The sequence below is a fragment of the Squalius cephalus genome (genome assembly GCF_949319135.1).
Source record: "Squalius cephalus genome assembly, chromosome: 1".
Classification (NCBI taxonomy): domain Eukaryota; kingdom Metazoa; phylum Chordata; class Actinopteri; order Cypriniformes; family Leuciscidae; genus Squalius; species Squalius cephalus.
In genome coordinates, this window is record NC_137122.1 from 38,094,761 (window position 1) to 38,113,739 (window position 18,979).

General features: G+C 38.3%; 1 protein-coding gene across 1 annotated transcript in view; it reads left to right on the top strand.

Annotated features, from left to right (window-relative positions):
- Positions 1 to 13,491, top strand: part of LOC307154331 (uncharacterized protein) — a 780,250-nt gene extending 766,759 nt beyond the window's left edge. The window contains exons 12-24 of the mRNA XM_079864168.1: positions 846 to 1,157; positions 2,066 to 2,377; positions 3,292 to 3,603; positions 4,508 to 4,819; positions 5,519 to 5,836; positions 9,202 to 9,507; positions 9,611 to 9,892; positions 9,986 to 10,285; positions 10,828 to 11,121; positions 11,338 to 11,658; positions 11,730 to 12,041; positions 12,202 to 12,489; positions 12,611 to 13,491. Of these exons, the coding sequence (XP_079720294.1) occupies positions 846 to 1,157; positions 2,066 to 2,377; positions 3,292 to 3,603; positions 4,508 to 4,819; positions 5,519 to 5,836; positions 9,202 to 9,507; positions 9,611 to 9,892; positions 9,986 to 10,285; positions 10,828 to 11,121; positions 11,338 to 11,658; positions 11,730 to 12,041; positions 12,202 to 12,489; positions 12,611 to 12,774 (3,833 nt within the window). The 3' untranslated portion in view covers positions 12,775 to 13,491. The remainder of the gene's footprint in view (positions 1 to 845; positions 1,158 to 2,065; positions 2,378 to 3,291; positions 3,604 to 4,507; positions 4,820 to 5,518; positions 5,837 to 9,201; positions 9,508 to 9,610; positions 9,893 to 9,985; positions 10,286 to 10,827; positions 11,122 to 11,337; positions 11,659 to 11,729; positions 12,042 to 12,201; positions 12,490 to 12,610) is intronic.
- The last annotated feature ends 5,488 nt before the right edge of the window (positions 13,492 to 18,979 follow it).

Here is an 18,979-nt window from a genome sequence, read left to right on the forward strand (position 1 = left end):
GTGAAGCTTCAAATTCGATTAAGTCTTTATCAGCTAAAGTAGCTCCACCAGGTAAGTCACAAATCTGAAATGTCTAACATTTTACATGTTGCATTTTAGCTACTTCATGTGTCTCTTTGTTATTGCTGTTGGGTTCAGTGTTTTGTATATTGCAGTGGGGATATTGTTTCTTCATGGAGGCTCATGTTTGAATAGACATTTTAGCACACTCTTATAGTTTTGTCAAATCATTGATTGAACTTTTTTAATGAACCTGCTTTTATATTTTTGTGCATGTCAAGCAGTTGTCCTTTATCAAAGTCTAATGACAGTAAATGTTTTACACTAGCTGAGAACAGCAAGGCTAAAGATCTAAAAAACATTAGAACAGAAAAGTACATAATATGCTTAGTCCTTTAGAAATACTTTTTCTCTGACCTCATGCCAAGGGAATACAATGGCATATGAGATTTCTTCTTGTTTTATAAACAAAAGATAAAGGAAAAAGAACAAAATAATAAGTTAAATATAAATATAGGCTACAACATTTAACATTGACGTTCAAGCTCAAGAGCATCTGTGTGTTTTGCCTAATAAAGCATGTTGCACCATTTGTTTTATTTATTTATTTATTTTTTATTTAGTTTGACAGGGACATTGTATATTAATAAAAACATTCCTGTAAATGTACCAGAATTAGCCAAAGGCTATTTTTCATCCGTAGTCCCTGGACAAGATGTTACAAGTCACCCTAAAGAAAATGTGATTAAAAATACATAATAGAAAATTGAATCATTACATTTTGAGAAAAAGCAAGCATTTTCTTGCTTTTCATGTCCTCTCTGCTTTCTCCTGTATGTTGCCAGCTCCACAGTCTGCAACTGTCGTCTTAACAGAACCTACAAAAAAGGAGTTAGAGAGTGGGACAGCAACCTTCTCGTGTATAGCCCGGCAGTTTTCGCCTAAAACATACTCGTTAAAGTGGTTTCTGGATGGTAAGGAGGTGAAAAATGCGATAGACACCTATGACACAAGTGAGAAGAAGGCCTCAGTAACCTTGTATAGTGCCACAAGCATTTTTCAAATCAGTGCCGACACATTGAAGAACAAAGACGTCAAAGTTAAGTGCGAGTTCGACCACAAGATGGGAAAGCAAGTCAGAGAGGCCCAATATACAGGTATGTTTTCTCTTGAGGATTGTGAATGTTTCATTATTCATAAGATGTTTACCTCTCTCTAAATCTGTTGCATGTCTGATTTTTGTACATAGCTTCTATGCAAGACTGCAGCAATATTGCTGCTGATATAGTCCAAGTTACATCCCTGAAATGTCTAACATTTTACATTTGACAATGTAGCTACTTCATGTGTCCCTCTCTATTGTATTGCTGTTGGGTCAAGATTCATGATTTTCTTTGAGGAGGCTCATGTTTGAAGAGACATTTTAGAACAATCTTTTAGTTTTGTCAAATCATTGATTGAACTTTTTTAATGAACCTGCTTTTATATTTTTGTGCATGTCAAGCAGTTGTCCTTTATCAAAGTCTAATGACAGTAAATGTTTTACACTAGCTGAGAACAGCAAGGCTAAAGATCTAAAAAACATTAGAACAGAAAAGTACATAATATGCTTAGTCCTTTAGAAATACTTTCTCTCTGACCTCATGCCAGGGAAAACAATGGCATATGAGATTTCTTCTTGTTTTTTAAACAAAAGATAAAGGAAAAAGAAAAAAATAATAAGTTAAATATAAATATAGGCTACAACATTTAACATTGACGTTCAAGCTCAAGAGCATCTGTGTGCTTTGCCTAATAAAGCATGTTGCACCATTTGTTTTATTTTTTTATTTAGTTTTATTTAGTTTGACAGGGACATTGTACATTAATAAAAACATCCTGTAAATGTACCAGAATTAGCCAAAGGCTATTTTTCATCCGTAGTCCCTGGACAAGATGTTACAAGTCACCCTAAAGAAAATGTGATTAAAAATACATAATAAAAAATTTAATCATTACATTTTGAGAAAAAGCAAGCATTTTCTTGCTTTTCATGTCCTCTCTGCTTTCTCCTGTATGTTGCCAGTTCCAGATCAGCCTGCAACTGTCGTCTTAACAGTACCTACAGAAAAGGAGTTAGAGAGTCGGACAGCAACCTTCTCGTGTTCAGCCCGGCAGTTTTCGCCTAAAACATACTCGTTTAAGTGGTTTCAGGATGATGAGGTGAAAAATGCGATAGACACCCGTGAAACAAGTGAGAAGAAGGCCTCAGTAACCTTGTATAGTGCCACAAGCATTTTTCAAATCAGTGCCGACACATTGAAGAACAAAAACGTCAATATTAAGTGCGAGTTCGACCACAAGATGGGAAAGCAAGTCAGAGAGGCCCAATATACAGGTATGTTTTCTCTTGAGGATTGTGAATGTTTCTATATTCATAAGATGTTTACCTCTCTCTAAATCTGTTGCATGTCTGATTTTTGTACATAGATTCTATGCAAGACTGCAGCAATATTGCTGTTGATATAGTCCAAGTTACATCCCTGAAATGTCTAACATTTTACATTTGACAATGTAGCTACTTCATGTGTCCCTCTCTATTGTATTGCTGTTGGGTCAAGATTGATGATTTTCTTTGAGGAGGCTCATGTTTGAAGAGACATTTTAGCACACTCTTATAGTTTTGTCAAATCATTGATTGAACTTTTTTAATGAACCTGCTTTTATATTTTTGTGCATGTCAAGCAGTTGTCCTTTATCAAAGTCTAATGACAGTAAATGTTTTACACTAGCTGAGAACAGCAAGGCTAAAGATCTAAAAAACATTAGAACAGAAAAGTACATAATTTGCTTAGTCCTTTAGAAATACTTTTCTCTGACCTCATGCCAGGGAATACAATGGCATATGAGATTTCTTCTTGTTTTATAAACAATAGATAAAGGAAAAAGAAAAAAATAATAAGTTAAATATAAATATAGGCTACAACATTTAACATTGACGTTCAAGCTCAAGAGCATCTGTGTGCTTTGCCTAATAAAGCATGTTGCACCATTTGTTTTATTTTTTTATTTTTTTATTTTTTTATTTAGTTTGACAGGGACATTGTACATTAATAAAAACATTCCTGTAAATGTACCAGAATTAGCCAAAGGCTATTTTTCATCCATAGTCCCTGGACAAGATGTTACAAGTCACCCTAAAGAAAATGTGATTAAAAATACATAATAGAAAATTGAATCATTACATTTTGAGAAAAAGCTAGCATTTTCTTGCTTTTCATGTTCTCTCTGCTTTCTCCTGTATGTTGCCAGCTCCACAGTCTGCAACTGTCGTCTTAACAGAACCTACAAAAAAGGAGTTAGAGAGTGGGACAGCAACCTTCTCGTGTTTAGCCCGGCAGTTTTCGCCTAAAACATACTCGTTAAAGTGGTTTTTGGATGGTAAGGAGGTGAAAAATGCGATAGACACCTATGACACAAGTGAGAAGAAGGCCTCAGTAACCTTGTATAGTGCAACAAGCATTTTTCAAATCAGTGCCGAGAAATGGACGAACACAGACGTCAAAGTTAAGTGCGAGTTCGACCACAAGATGGGAAAGCAAGTCAGAGAGGCCCAATATACAGGTATGTTTTCTCTTGAGGATTGTGAATGTTTCTTTATTCATAAGATGTTTACCTCTCTCTAAATCTGTTGCATGTCTGATTTTTGTACATAGCTTCTATGCAAGACTGCAGCAATATTGCTGTTGATATAGTCCAAGTTACATCCCTGAAATGTCTAACATTTTACATTTGACAATGTAGCTAATGCATGTGTCCCTCTCTATTGTATTGCTGTTGGGTCAAGATTGATGATTTTCTTTGAGGAGGCTCATGTTTGAAGAGACATTTTAGAACAATCTTTTAGTTTTGTCAAATCATTGATTGAACTTTTTTAATGAACCTGCTTTTATATTTTTGTGCATGTCAAGCAGTTGTCCTTTATCAAAGTCTAATGACAGTAAATGTTTTACACTAGCTGAGAACAGCAAGGCTAAAGATCTAAAAAACATTAGAACAGAAAAGTACATAATATGCTTAGTCCTTTAGAAATACTTTTTCTCTGACCTCATGCCAGGGAATACAATGGCATATGAGATTTCTTCTTGTTTTATAAGCAAAAGATAAAGGAAAAAGAAAAGAATAATAAGTTAAATATAAATATAGGCTACAACATTTAACATTGACGTTCAAGCTCAAGAGCATCTGTGTGCTTTGCCTAATAAAGCATGTTGCACTATTTTTTATTTTTTTTATTTTTTTTTTAGTTTGAAAGGGACATTGTACATTAATAAAAACATCCTGTAAATGTACCAGAATTAGCCAAAGGCTATTTTTCATCCGTAGTCCCTGGACAAGATGTTACAAGTCACCCTAAAGAAAATGTGATTAAAAATACATAATAAAAAATTTAATCATTACATTTTGAGAAAAAGCAAGCATTTTCTTGCTTTTCATGTCCTCTCTGCTTTCTCCTGTATGTTGCCAGTTCCAGATCAGCCTGCAACTGTCTTCTTAACAGTACCTACAGAAAAGGAGTTAGAGAGTCGGACAGCAACCTTCTCGTGTTCAGCCCGGCAGTTTTCGCCTAAAGCATACTCGTTTAAGTGGTTTCAGGATGATGAGGTGAAAAATGCGATAGACACCCGTGAAACAAGTGAGAAGAATGCCTCAGTAACCTTGTATAGTGCCACAAGCATTTTTCAAATCAGTGCCGACACATTGAAGAACAAAGACGTCAAAGTTAAGTGCGAGTTCGACCACAAGATGGGAAAGCAAGTCAGAGAGGCCCAATATACAGGTATGTTTTCTCTTGAGGATTGTGAATGTTTCTTTATTCATAAGATGTTTACCTCTCTCTAAATCTGTTGCATGTCTGATTTTTGTACATAGATTCTATGCAAGACTGCAGCAAATTTGCTGTTGATATAGTCCAAGTTACATCCCTGAAATGTCTAACATTTTACATTTGACAATGTAGCTACTTCATGTGTCCCTCTCTATTGTATTGCTGTTGGGTCAAGATTGATGATTTTCTTTGAGGAGGCTCATGTTTGAAGAGACATTTTAGAACAATCTTTTAGTTTTGTCAAATCATTGATTGAACTTTTTTAATGAACCTGCTTTTATATTTGTGTGCATGTCAAGCAGTTGTCCTTTATCAAAGTCTAATGACAGTAAATGTTTTACACTAGCTGAGAACAGCAAGGCTAAAGATCTAAAAAACATTAGAACAGAAAAGTACATAATATGCTTAGTCCTTTAGAAATACTTTTTCTCTGACCTCATGCCAGGGAATACAATGGCATATGAGATTTCTTCTTGTTTTATAAACAAAAGATAAAGGAAAAAGAAAAAAATAATAAGTTAAATATAAATATAGGCTACAACATTTAACATTGACGTTCAAGCTCAAGAGCATCTGTGTGCTTTGCCTACTAAATGTTGCACTACTTTCTTGCTTTTCATGTCCTCTCTGCTTTCTCCTGTATGTTGCCAGCTCCACCGCCAGATCAGCCTGCAACTGTCGTCTTAACAGTACCTACAAAAAAGGAGTTAGAGAATGGGACAGCAACCTTCTTGTGTTTAGCCCGGCAGTTTTCACCTAAAGCATACTCGTTTAAGTGGTTTCAGGATGATGAGGTGAAAAATGCGATAGACACCTATGACACAAGTGAGAAGAATGGCTCAGTAACCTTGTATAGTGCCACAAGCATTTTTCAAATTAGTGCCGACACATGGACGAACACAGACGTCAAAATTAAGTGCGAGTTCGAGCACAAGACGGGAAAGGAAGTCAGAGAGGCCCAATATACAGGTATGTTTTCTCTTGAGGATTGTGAATGTTTCTATATTCATAATATGTTTACCTCTCTCTAACCTGTTGCATGTCTGATTTTTGTACATAGCTTCTATGCAAGAGTGCGATATTCCAGTCAATATAGTCCCCCCCTCCCTTGAAGACATGCTGAAAAATAGACGAGGAGAGCTGAAGTGCAACTCTTCTGGAGTAAATCCAGGATTCAAAAAAATAGAGATTAAAGCAAATGATTTCATCATCGCTGAGGCATCAGAGGAAGATGTCAAGAACAGTAAAAAAGTGGAACTTAAAGTCCCTATAGGCTATGAAGAATGGAGCAATGGCACAACATTTACGTGCACAGTTGAACACTCAGACCTATCACAGCCAAAGGAGGAGAAGTTCACCAGAGAAAATGGTATGTTTTACTCTTTTTGTAAAATATTGCACAGTTCTTGCTTCCATAAGGTCTCTTGATAGGCCTATATACAGTCTTCATTACAATTGACAATGAAGTTTATCAAAAAATAATAACAAGAAGAAAATGAGTGACTCAGTATTCTGGTCTTAATTGTGATCTTGTCTTACTAGGTAAAGGTAAAGAAAGCAAGAGACCCTCTGTTTACCTGTTAGCACCCCCAGAGTACAAAGAGGGGGAAACGGTGACCCTGACATGTTATGTGAAGGATTTCTACCCCAAGGAGGTGTTTGTGTCTTGGCTTGTTGATGATGAACCTGTGAATGGGTACAAGCACATAACTAGCCAGCCAATGCAGAATGATAAATACTTCTCGGTCTACAGTCAGATCACAGTGGATTCTTCCGAATGGAAGAGTGGTACAGTCTACAGTTGTGTAGTGTACCATGAAACCATTGATGAAAAAATGCGCGTACTGACAAGATGTATTTCTGATAAAACTGATAAGCCAGGTGTAATTAATCTAAGTATGAATACCCCTGCAACCTGCAAGGAATAGATCGTTATGCATGTGATGTCTTCCTGTGATGCTTGTTGAGTGTCTATCTTGTTCATCTTGTGTTTCTTTTTGTTTTTGAGTTACGTCCATAATTGTAAGTGTGTTCGTCTTTAATGTTTGTGGCTTCTTGCTTTGTGAGAGATTTTCATGCATATCACATTTAGTAAAAGACTAATAAAAAAGAAACTAAGCATATTTCCTGTGCACTTAATTTGTTATCGTGTCAGTTTTACATGTGTCTGTCCCTGTGTATATGTGAGCATATAAGGTCACAAAGACATCATAACATAACATCACTCCAAATAAATTGAAATTTAAAAAATGAAAACATTAAACAGTTAAAATAATAATAGATCGAAGTGAGGCATTTTAAGAGTAGGCTACTTTAAAATATATATAAAGTACCATTAGCAGGCACATAAAACTCTAAATAATGAGAGTAAATGCTTATTGGTCGGTGTGTGTATATTGTATGTCATTTGAACTGTTTGATATTATGATTACTCAGACACATAATGCTCTCCATTTTTTATAGTTCAGGGCATAGAGAATGATAATTCTTAGTCTCATCGGTTCATCTACACTCAGCATGCCAAGACACATTCACAACTTCTTTGCCGTTTTGATTGATACATTCATGGTCACCTTTCTTTAAATAGTTGATTTAATTATGTAGTAAGCAGGTTAAGATAAATAAATAAAAATCATCAAATTTCAGAAACAATATGGTTCATTAAAGGTTCTTTGTCCCTCACAAGATTCTAATTGGTTTAATTTTACTGTGGGGGTGGTGTGGCGCAATGGATAAGACACATGCCTTTGGTGTGAGAGACCCGGGTTCGAATCCACTGTGAGACACCAATGTGTCCCTGAGCAAGACACTTAACCCCTAGTTGCTCCAGAGGTGTGCGACCTCTGACATATATAGCAATTGTAAGTCGCTTTGGATAAAAGCGTCAGATAAATGTAAATGTAAATGTAATGTAATGTACTGCATATTCCTGCCTTTAGTCCACCTGTCTAATTTTAAATAAGGATGGACAGGTGAATTGATTAAAATCTTCAAAATCCTGCCTTTAGTCTATTATTTTTTTAATAGTTTAAAATCATCACAGACACAAGGAATATGCCAGACTCTTATACTCAGCTTGTGTTGGACAGTGTCTTAATGTGAATGTGTTCTTGTTGGTTTCTGCAGCGTGGATCGTGTGGATAGAGCATCCCCTGTCTGAACCCATTGATACAGATGACAGTGGCAATTCAAACACTGCTGTAACCTTTGTTTTCCTTTTCCTCATCACCTTGTTCTACAGCATAGGAGCTACTTTTGTTAAGGTATACACTTTTAGACTTTGTCTAGCTAATTTTCAATTGAGGATAAACATGAGACAAGATTTTATAGGAGCATTTGAGTTGGTTATCATTTGGAGAAAGATGAAGCAAAAAAAATTGTCTTTGTTTTTTTATTGACATTTATTTTATTGATATATGCATGTTAAACAGAAATTGTTTTCATTGCTGTAATTGGTGTCAAATTATACTTTCAGGTGAAATGAAAGATCCCTTTAAGGACATGATGCAAGGCCTTTCAGAAGAACAGCTTTAAGACTATGACAGTTATTCTTTTTCTTTTTTTTTTTTTTTTTTGTAAATATGTGATTGTGCAGTTTGTTTGTTTTTAGATTTTACTTTAATAAAAGACAGAAACGATTTGACTTCTCTTGTATTTTTTTTACATCAAAAGGAAAAACACTGATTTGCATGATAAACTAATGTTGCTCTAAAAATGTTTATATACACTGCCACTAGGTTTTGAATTATTTTCTTCTTTTTTGAATATAATAAACTGCACATACATTTCTTAAATCCAATCCTTAATTTTCTCCAAATATGCAAGACTTTGTTCATTGGGTGACTGAAGCACGGCATCTTTGTGTGAATATTTGTAAGTGTGAAATTTCATGCTGCAAAGTATATTAAAACATAAATTGCATAACAGGAGAGTAATTTTATGTAAATGGAAAGGTGTCTTTCCTGTGCAGATGTGCTAAACCCTGTCTCAAAGATGCAGATGGGTTTCAGTTCTGCTTTTGGTTGCTATTTCAGCTTGACTGTTACTTAACGCTTCCATCTGCTATTCGCCTTGTTTTCTGAAGCATGTTTTTTCATTTCCTTTTCTGTCCATCTTTTTTTTCTATTCCAGTATCTGCAACTTTAAAAACTCTCATGATGTAAATAACCACCCACTGAAGCATGAACAGGGCGTATCATTATTTTGTCTATTTTAATTTATTGAAAAAGACTAGTATTCGTATGATTGATTAAGATTTTCATAAACTTTGTACCTCTTATATGTTCTGTTTAAACCACATTGCAAGTTAATTGATTCTTTCTTTCTTTCAATAGTACAACGTGTCACTCCTCCCACTATTGCTCTGCTGAGTAGAGAGGAAGGTGATAGCATCGTTTTGCAGTGCCAGTTGAAGGATTATTACCCAGAGAAACTTACTGTACAATGGCTTAGTGGAGATAAGCCTGTCAGTGCTTCTAAAAATAAAATGTTGCAGACCACTGGTAAAGTGGAGAAAACCTTTACTTACATAAGTCAAATATCTATCGGTGCTCAATATGAAGACAACAGTACACTAAAGTACACTTGTAAAGCCAGCCATAACTCTAAAAAGATCGAGATAGAATATGACATGTGCATGGGTAAGTTGAAAAAAAAAATGAAGATGAATCATATATGACAGTATAATTATTATATAAGCATCATCATTCTATGAATCTAACTTTATTAATTTCACATTTACAGCAAAGTCTGTGTTCAAACCTTCAGTAAAGAGAGCCCATATCAGAGACATTTTGAAGGAGAACGAAGTCACAATTTCTTGTATTGTTGAAGCACCACACAACACTGAAGTGTTATGGTTGGCAGACGGCACCAGTGAAAACGGCACCAGGGCTTCTAAAGACCTTCTCAATACAATTGTGAGCAACTTGACTTTGTCGAGAGACGAGTGGTTGAAACTGACGACCATTGTTTGTACTGCTAAACATCCATGTTTCCCAGAAGAGAGCAAAACAATTCAAGCTGGTAAGTTTTTTTTTTTTTTTGCACTGATCAAGTGTGACAATTTAGGTTCTGAAAACCACATATTGTGTATTAAAATGTATGTTTGATCTTCAGATGATATGAAGAAGGATCCTGTAGTGATGATCAGGAGGAAATCATCTCAGTCAGGCACTGCTTTGCTGGAGTGTGTTGTAAAAGATCTCCCCTCTGGTGAGGTCTGCATCAACTTCCAGGCCAACAGTACTGCTATCTCAGATTTCACTTGTGTGGACTGGACCCCTTCTGAAAACAGTTGGTTCCTGACCACACATTCTGCAATCCCTAGTGAGCACCAGAAGAAGGGAAACAGCTTTACCTGCGAAGTTCACAGACCCTTCAAAATCTGGCCATCAGATCCTGCTGGAAACCTTTTTGGTAGGGAACATTTAATCGGTAACTCTGTACAAAAAAGGTCTTGTTTGTTAACATTTGACATTTAGAAAAATACATCAATATAGCACTGGTCCGGGTGTGTGTGTGTTCACAACTCACTGCTCCTAATGTGTGTGCACTAACTTGGATGGGTTAAATGCAGAGGACAATTTCCGAGTATGAATCACCTAGAGTTGGCCTTACATTCACTACACTATGTTTTTACAAAACGTATTCACCTTTGTTTATTTTAGTTAATAACATGTCCATGATAGTTCACAGTGCATAATGTTAACAGATACAACTTTTGATCTTAAAAAATATATAAGAAAATGTTGAGATTAGCATAAACTAATATTAGCAAATGCTGTATACTTATTTTTTATTGTTAGTTCATGTAAACTATAAGCAATTGAAACCTTCTTGTAATGTGTTATCATGAATTATATTGGAGACATTAATTCATGGATTGAAATGAATTTTACTAATATATGGATGTATTATGTTTTCTTCACTGGATATTTGACAACTTTTGTTCCCCTTAGATGATCCTACCATAGAGCTTGTTGTTGTTCCCAGTGTGGATCAATCTAGTTCAGAGCCACAAAGACTGCTGTGTTCTGGAAAAGGATTTGACCTGAAGATCAAGTGGTTTTCAAACTCTACGGAGAAACCTGACAAAGCTTTAGAGGTCTCAATGATGGAAAATGGCTCTGTGAAAGTGGACAGTGAGATATTGGTGCCACAGCAAGAGTGGGATCAAGGGGTCACTTACACCTGTCAAATTGTCGATGAACCCAGTGGGAAAAGTGCTAATAAAAGCACCAGTATTTGTGCAGGTAAACACGCCATATGTGACTCTCTCTCTCTCTCTCTCTCTCTCTCTCTCTCTCTCTCTCTCTCTCTCTCTCTCTCTCTCTCTCTCTCTCTCTCATAGTTTAAATAACATTGCAATGAGGTGCATATATCTGTGCAAAATCTTATAATTCATGAAAGAATGTTGTAGTTTCTTCCTTACCTGTAATATCTTAACAAATAAATTTACCGTCCAACAGTGATTTCACCTTCCAGTCAGCAGTCAGCGGTCTACCTTCAAGGTCCTTCAAATCATGTGAGATCTGGCACACATCTGAATTTGACCTGTTTGATTGTTGGTCAGAATGTCAATTATTTCTCCATCCAATGGAAAGAGAATGGAATTCATAATCCAAATAGCTCTGACCAAAAGCCTATAGATCATGCCAATGGCACTCAAAGCAAGAAAAGTATGTTGGAGGTTTCATATAAACAATGGAATAAATATGCTGTCTTTACCTGTGAGGTAAAGCATTTGTGCTCTAATGTCTCACAGCAGCAGAACATCTCAAAAAACAGAGGTAAGCACTCACAGTTCTCAGCCTTCTGTTAAAGAGTTTTATCTTTACTAATTGTTGCCAAATGTTCACAGACCCCAAACAACCCATTGTGAGGATCCTCAGACCCTCAGACAGCGATCTCTCTGGACAAAATCCTAGCCTTCTTTGCTTCATCACCGGTTTCTTCCCATCTGATATCTCTGTGCAGTGGCAACTAAATGGGAAGCAATTCAATGAGTCTCACTTCACTATCAGTCCTGCGGTTGCTCACACTTCAGGAGGTTTTTCAATGCATAGTGCCCTTATATTGCCTGCATCACAGTTGAGAGAAGGCGTGTACTCTTGCATTGTTTCTCATGAGTCATCCCAAAGTCCATTTATCGCAAATTTGGAGAACTTGTACGGTGGGTGCCATCAGATCGATCTATCTGTCTTTCTATCTATATAGAAGACAGTAAATATGAAGATGGCAAATACAACAGAATATATTTGCAATACATATACCTCTCTGTATACTCTATTATCTGATCTGTTTCTCTCACTGTTTTTTATTTATTTATGTAGCCTCTTTGATCCACTCTGCTCCATCTGCAAAGCTACTGCAGGGTGCTAGTGAGCTGGTGTGTCTGGCGTATGGTTTCAGCCCTCCTGCTATCAACATCACCTGGCTGCTTGGAATGGATGAAGTGTCTGCCCACAATGACACCAACCCCGCAAAAGGCCCTGATGGCAAATTTAGTATCCGAAGTCACCTGCAGCTCTTGCCTTCAGATTGGGCACCTGGTGAAGTGTACACATGCAGGGTCACTCATGTAACTGGTACCCAGTTGCTTAACATCTCCAAAAAATCAGGTATGCAATATTTCATGCACTGAAACCAAAGTTTATCAAGGAAATAACTGAGTCAATAAACTTAAGAAATGTCATCATTTTCAAATGTGATCTTATTGTTTCCTCGGTTTGCATTTTACAGCATTATTTGAAGAGGCTATATATATGAATGAGAACAAACCTGAATATATTGTGCAGGATACCATTGAAGAGACCTGGAACATGGCCTGTGCCTTTCTCACCCTCTTCATCCTCTCTCTTCTCTATGGGTGCACAGTGACATTGGTCAAAGTGAAGCCTAAATGAGCAACATTTGGTGTGTGTGTGTGTGTGTGTGTGTGTGTGTGTGTGTGTGTGTGTGTGTGTGTGTGTGTGTGTGTGTGTGTGTGTGTGTGTGTTTTCATGGCTTATGGCTTCTTTTGCTTTTAGTTTTTTTTTTTTTAGTTTAGTTTATTCATTTTCTTTAACTTTTCTTAGCTGTGCAGAAGTGATATGGTACAACTTTTGGCCTCGTGGACATTTAAATATAATTAAATAAATGTTTTAACACTTTTTACTAATTGATTTAATCTGTCTACTAACAATATCTAACATTGTATAAACATTTCGCAGGAGATTTCTGTCAAAGTTCCATTGTATCTCAAATTGTGCATTGTGAGAACATTCTGTAACAAAATAACATTTTTGAAATAAAATTGTCGAACTCAATTGTTTTGCTAAGGCTAATTTCACTGCCAGAATTTTAGATTTGACCCTGTTTAAAAAATATTTACACACTATTTGAGTAATTTGACAAATTACATCTTGAGTGAACATTATGCAAAATAAATAAAAATTGTTTCTTTTCATTTCACTCTTTCTTTGTAATGATTATGTAATAATTCAGATTTTTACGATGGATTTATTTATAGTTTAAAATTAAAAGTTTGGGACAACGGATAAAGTATAAATCAGTGCTAAAGCTTCACAGAACAATAAATAAACAATGAATAAATAAAAATCTGCTTTGTGTTCAATGCACACAGACTCGCACTCACTGCAGTAATTTGTTGATGGGAGAAACGAAGCTTTTCAATGCTTCGAATCACTTGAACCACTTGCTTTGCGAAATGATTCACCGTTTCGAAGCGTTCGAAACGCGGCACTCTGGTGACCCCTATAGGCTACTTGCCAGAACGGTGTAAATGCAACACAAACTCATTCCAAACATGCATAAAACACCTTTTACAAACCCATTGCAAATGTTTTATTGAACGTTAAATCTATGAAAATAACTATCATCTAATAAGATTAAATATCAAGTGCCGGGCCGGTGTAATCAATTTTCAGGGCATGTTTTGTTTGTTCCATGGCTCAGCTAAACAGGTCAATAAGAGACTATTAACTACTTTTTCACTTTAAAACATCTACAAATGTATAAAACTGATCAGAGATCAGGTAAAACCGTAAAACCCTTAGACACTTGTTCAATGGTTCGCCGCTGGAGGGCGATCTCGTGAGTCCGCATGGTTCATGGAGATAGGTCTGACTGCAGCATAGATATAGATGTCGCCTGGGCTACGGCAGTTCATTGGAACGAATGCGTCAATAGAGTCGCCATCTTGGAACAGGGGAGCCCCTCCTCTTTAATGCATCAGTCAATGTAGGCAAAGGTCTAACGGAAATAAAATCACCATAAATCGTCATGAATGCGATTTTCTATTTTGTATGGTTCGTTCCAACGGTCAGAAATGTATTTATCATTGAGTACAGAGGAAATTTAAGGTTTTGATATTAAGATAATTACTTCTTTTTCAAAATGTAATGCATAGTGCTAGTAGGCCTAAGTTTATTAGTCACATTCTTCCACTTGAGTAAACTTAGAATGAACTATCGCTATATAATATATATATAAATGAGCAAAACTTGGCCACTAAATATTTAATATTCAATTATTTTAATGATCACAATTAAAGTTTTAATTTTATTAAATTGAACAAGCGCAACATTCAGCATTCAATCAAATATTCTAAAAGTCAAGTCAAGTCAAGTCAACTTTATTGTCAATCAAACCATGCAACAGTACATTACACAGCAGACTGAAATTGCGTTTCTCCCATACTCCAATGTACAATATTAAAACAAGATTTGACACATACTAAGCATAAACTAATCATACGGCTAAACATAAGACACCACTAAACAAGTGCAAATAGATATTCAACAGATAGACAGATCAACATATAGCATATGGCCTACAGTGAGCTTACAGTTAGCTTACAGTTACCAGACTATCACAGAGTTTCAGAATATAGTCAGGTTAAGGTATTATACTGTAGTGCAATATAAAGTGCAATATGGCAACGTGCAAGTAGCAGCATGGAGATAAATAAGTTTAGTAAACTTGTTACATTCGTGCAAGGAGATATTGGCATATGTGCATGTGAGTATTTTGCAAACATTGAGTATGCCTTTTCCACAGTCTCACAGGTCTTTGTGTGTGTGGGTTGTGGGGGGAAGGGGGGAGGGGGAGTGTTATAATCCAGTTTTCATGAGTGAGTTGAGCAGTCTGATGGCTTGTGGGAAAAAGCTATTGCTGAGTCTGGTAGTCCTGCAACGCATACTGCTGTAGCGCTTGCCAGATGGTAGGAGGGTGAACAGTTTGTGTGTGGGGTGGGTGGAGTCTTTGATGATATTGGTGGCTCTATTGTGGCAGCAGGATGGGTATATGTCCTGGATGGATGGTTGGGCTGATCTGGTGATCTTCTCAGCTGACCTCACCACCCTCTGTAGAGCTTTCCGGTCAGCAACAGAGCAGCTACCATACCAGACTGAGAGACTGCTGGTGAGGATGCTCTCAATGGCACCCCTGTAGAAGGTAGTGAGTGCCAGTGGGCGGAGGTTGGCTCTTGTCATCCTGCATAATAAGTGGAGGCATTGCTGAGCTTTCTTGACAAGGGAGGTGGTGTTGGTAGACCATGACAGGTCATCAGTGATGTGCACCCCCAGGAACTTGGTGCTTTTCACTGATTCTACAGCGCTGCCATTGATGGTGAGGGGTGTGTGTGGCCTGTGATTTTTCCTGAAGTCCACAGTTATTTCCTTTGTTTTATTAACATTGAGATGTAAATTGTTAATGTCACACCAATTGATGAGTTGGTGTACCTCATCTCTGTATGCCGAGTCATCATCGTTGCTGATGAGACCCACCACTGTCGTGTCATCTGCAAACTTGATGATGTGGTTTGAGTTGTATCTGGCACAACAGTCATGAGTCATCAGTGTAAACAGCAGAGGACTCAACACACATCCTTGAGGGACCCCAGTGTTCATGATGGTGGTCTGTGAAGAGTTTTTGCCAACTCTTACTGTCTGTGGTCTGTTGGTGAGAAAGTCTAGTAGCCAGTTGCAAGGTGGGGTGCTGATGCCTACAGCACTGAGTTTATTCACCAGGTGTTGAGGGATAACTGTATTGAAGGCAGAGCTGAAGTCGATGAACAGCATCCGCACACAGCTGTTTTTGTTCTCCAGATGAGCCAGACTAAGGTGAAGTGCTGTTGCTATGGCATCATCAGTGGAGCGCTTGGGACGGTATGCAAACTGGAAAGGGTCAAATGTGGCAGGTAGGCTGGATGTTATGTGAGCCTTGACCAGCCTTTCAAAGCACTTCATCATAATGGGCGTGAGTGCTATAGGCCGGTAGTCGTTCAGTGTTGTGGCTGGTGATTTCTTTGGTAGCGGTATGATAGTAGTGGCTTTAAAGCATTCTGGTATGATGGCATTGCTCAGAGAGATGTTAAAGATATCTGTGAGAACATCTGTAAGTGAGTTAGCACAGTCTCTAAGCACACGCCCAGGTATATTATCAGGACCAGCAGCCTTCCTGGAGTTCACCCTTTGAAGAGTCCTCCGCACATCGGCAGGGTCAAGTTGAAGAGTTGCATTGTCCAGGCAGTGTAGAGCTTTTGTCGGAGTGGTGTTGTTGTTTTCCTCAAAACGGCTGAAGACTGAATTGAGTGAGTTTAGAAAGTCTGTGCTGTCCTCGCACGGTAAGGGTGTAGGCCTGTAGTCCTTTACTGACTGGATGCCTTGCCATAGGTGTCTAGGGTCTTTTGTATCAGTGAAGTGCAACTGGATTTTTTGACCATAGGCATGCTTTGCTGCTCTCAGGCCTCGGTTCAGGTTGGCCCTGGCAGTTCTGAGGGCCTCTTTGTCTCCAGACTTGAAAGCCGCATTCCGTGCTTTTAGGAGCTCACATACCTCCCTGGTGAACCATGGTTTGTTGTTTGCCCTTGTGGTGATGTGTTTTACGACGGTCACATCTTCCATGCATTTGGATATGTATCCCATCACAGACTCAATGTATTCAGTTATATTGACATGCTGGTTGGAAGTGGCAGCCTTCCTAAAAACAGTCTAATCTGTGCAGTCAAAACCGTCCTGGAGCGCTGAGGTAGCCCCCTCTGGCCAAGTTCTAATCCGCTTCACAGATGGTTTGTTCCTCACCAGCAGTGGCCTGTAAGATGGCATTAGCATAACAGAAAGATGGTCCGAGTTTCCCAGGTGGGGGTGTGGAACAGCTCTGTATGCCTGTTTGATGTTGGAATAGACCTGGTCTAGAATGTTTTCACCCCTGGTTGCAAAGTCCACATATTTATGAAAGTGTGGGAGTACTGTCTTCAATTTGGCCTGATTGAAATCGCCCGCGATTATACAGGCAGAGTCCGGGTTTGAGTCCTGCATTGAACTCACAGATTGATACAATGTAGAAAGTGCGTCTTTTGTGTTCGCACTGGGTGGTATGTACACGGCTGTAATAGTCATGGCTGAAAATTCTCTTGTTTACTGAAGTATACTGGACGGCATTTGACTGTTAGAAATTCTATGTCTTCGGAACAGTGTCTTGAGATGACTTTAACATTAGTGCACCAATCGTTATTAATGAAAATTGCTACCCCACCACCTCGTAGCTTACCAGTGAGTGCATGGCTTCTGTCTGCCCTGAATATTGTTAGTCCATCCACCTGAATGGCGTTGTCTGGAACAGTGTGGTTAAGCCATATCTCGGTGAGGACGATGGCGCTGCAATCCTTCACCATCCTTTGTGTAATTAGATCCAATCTGAGGTAGTCCATTTTGTTTTCCAGCGAACGAACGTTGGAAAGTAGAATCGAAGGAAGTGCAGGTCTGTTCGGTTTGGCTTTTAGCCTTGCACTGATGCCCGCTCGACTGCCTCGCTTGCTAAGTCTAGCACACCACTTGTGACTCATGCTAGGTCTCCCCCACCGCTTGCGTCGCCTCCAGCATCGGCCAGTGTAGGGGGGGGGAGTCCGCTGCTTTGCAGGCCTCTGGGTCTTGCTGGTGTAGGATGCCCAGCTGGTCAAGTGCTTTGTGTTCCAGAGCAAACATAACTCCGGAAAGATCGCTTAAAAAATTTGAGTTTCGTAGTCCAAGTAGTTGGCTTCTGTTGTAGACTTTTCTCGTACAAGACTGGGACGATTCAGACGACAAATTTAACATAAAACGTGCATCGTTACTGGGAGCTGGAGTAGCCGCTGCCGTACAGGGCGCCGCCATTACTCGTTTTTATCACGCTGATGTAAGTTCAAGTGTCTGTTTCAAAAATAAGTTGGTTTTTAGTTAGTTACGTGATGCGGTGGTGTAACGTCATGATTGACAGCTGTGATTGACAGGTTCTCTGAGCGAAGTAGTCACTGAAGCACCAACGGACATTTTTTCGGGATCTTCGGAGGACTGAGGAGATTGTTTACTTTATTTTAACAAGCCTCTTGTCGTACTGCAATACATTTTTAAAAAAGTATGCAGAATGCACTTTCCCTGAGGCGAGTGAGGGCGGAGCGTTGATTTCGCGGCTTTACTTCCTGCTCACTACTGCGCAGGTCTGGTCCCGAGATCGCTACTGCGCAGACTCAAGTTCCAATATGTCAGCGCCATATCGGGACTCTGGCGGCTTCAGTTCTCATCAATGGAAGAGAGCGAAGGGGCGTCGTCCATCTTTTTTACAGTCTATGGTTGGACCACTCTTTTGAATTGTCACTTTGCGATGCTTATACTGGTCTTCATTTGTATATGCACAGCGTAATTATTTATATTTTATCTTGGTTGTTTCAACCAATTTTCTAGCATTGCCTGCTTGCTAGTTAGCTAGCGCGACTTCGCCAGCTGTGAAGGTAGCATCTAATTAGTTCGGTAATGAATCGCTACCACCTTTATAGCAACTTTTTACAATATAGACAGTTGACAATTCAAAAGAGGTCGATATTTCAGAAACTTACGTTACCTCTGGAACAACTCGACGCGCAGCATTCACCACTCAAACTCAGCCAACACGTCACATAATGAAAAGTTAGAATATCCCAAAAATTCAATTAAATAAAAGTTGCTACCCATGCGAACATGAACACTAAGCTTTTCCCTCCAAAAATATAGCCTAAAACTTATCTAAGTAATTAGTAATATACAGTATTTCGTTGTCACCCTGCCTCTCCAAATGCAAAACTGACATTAACAA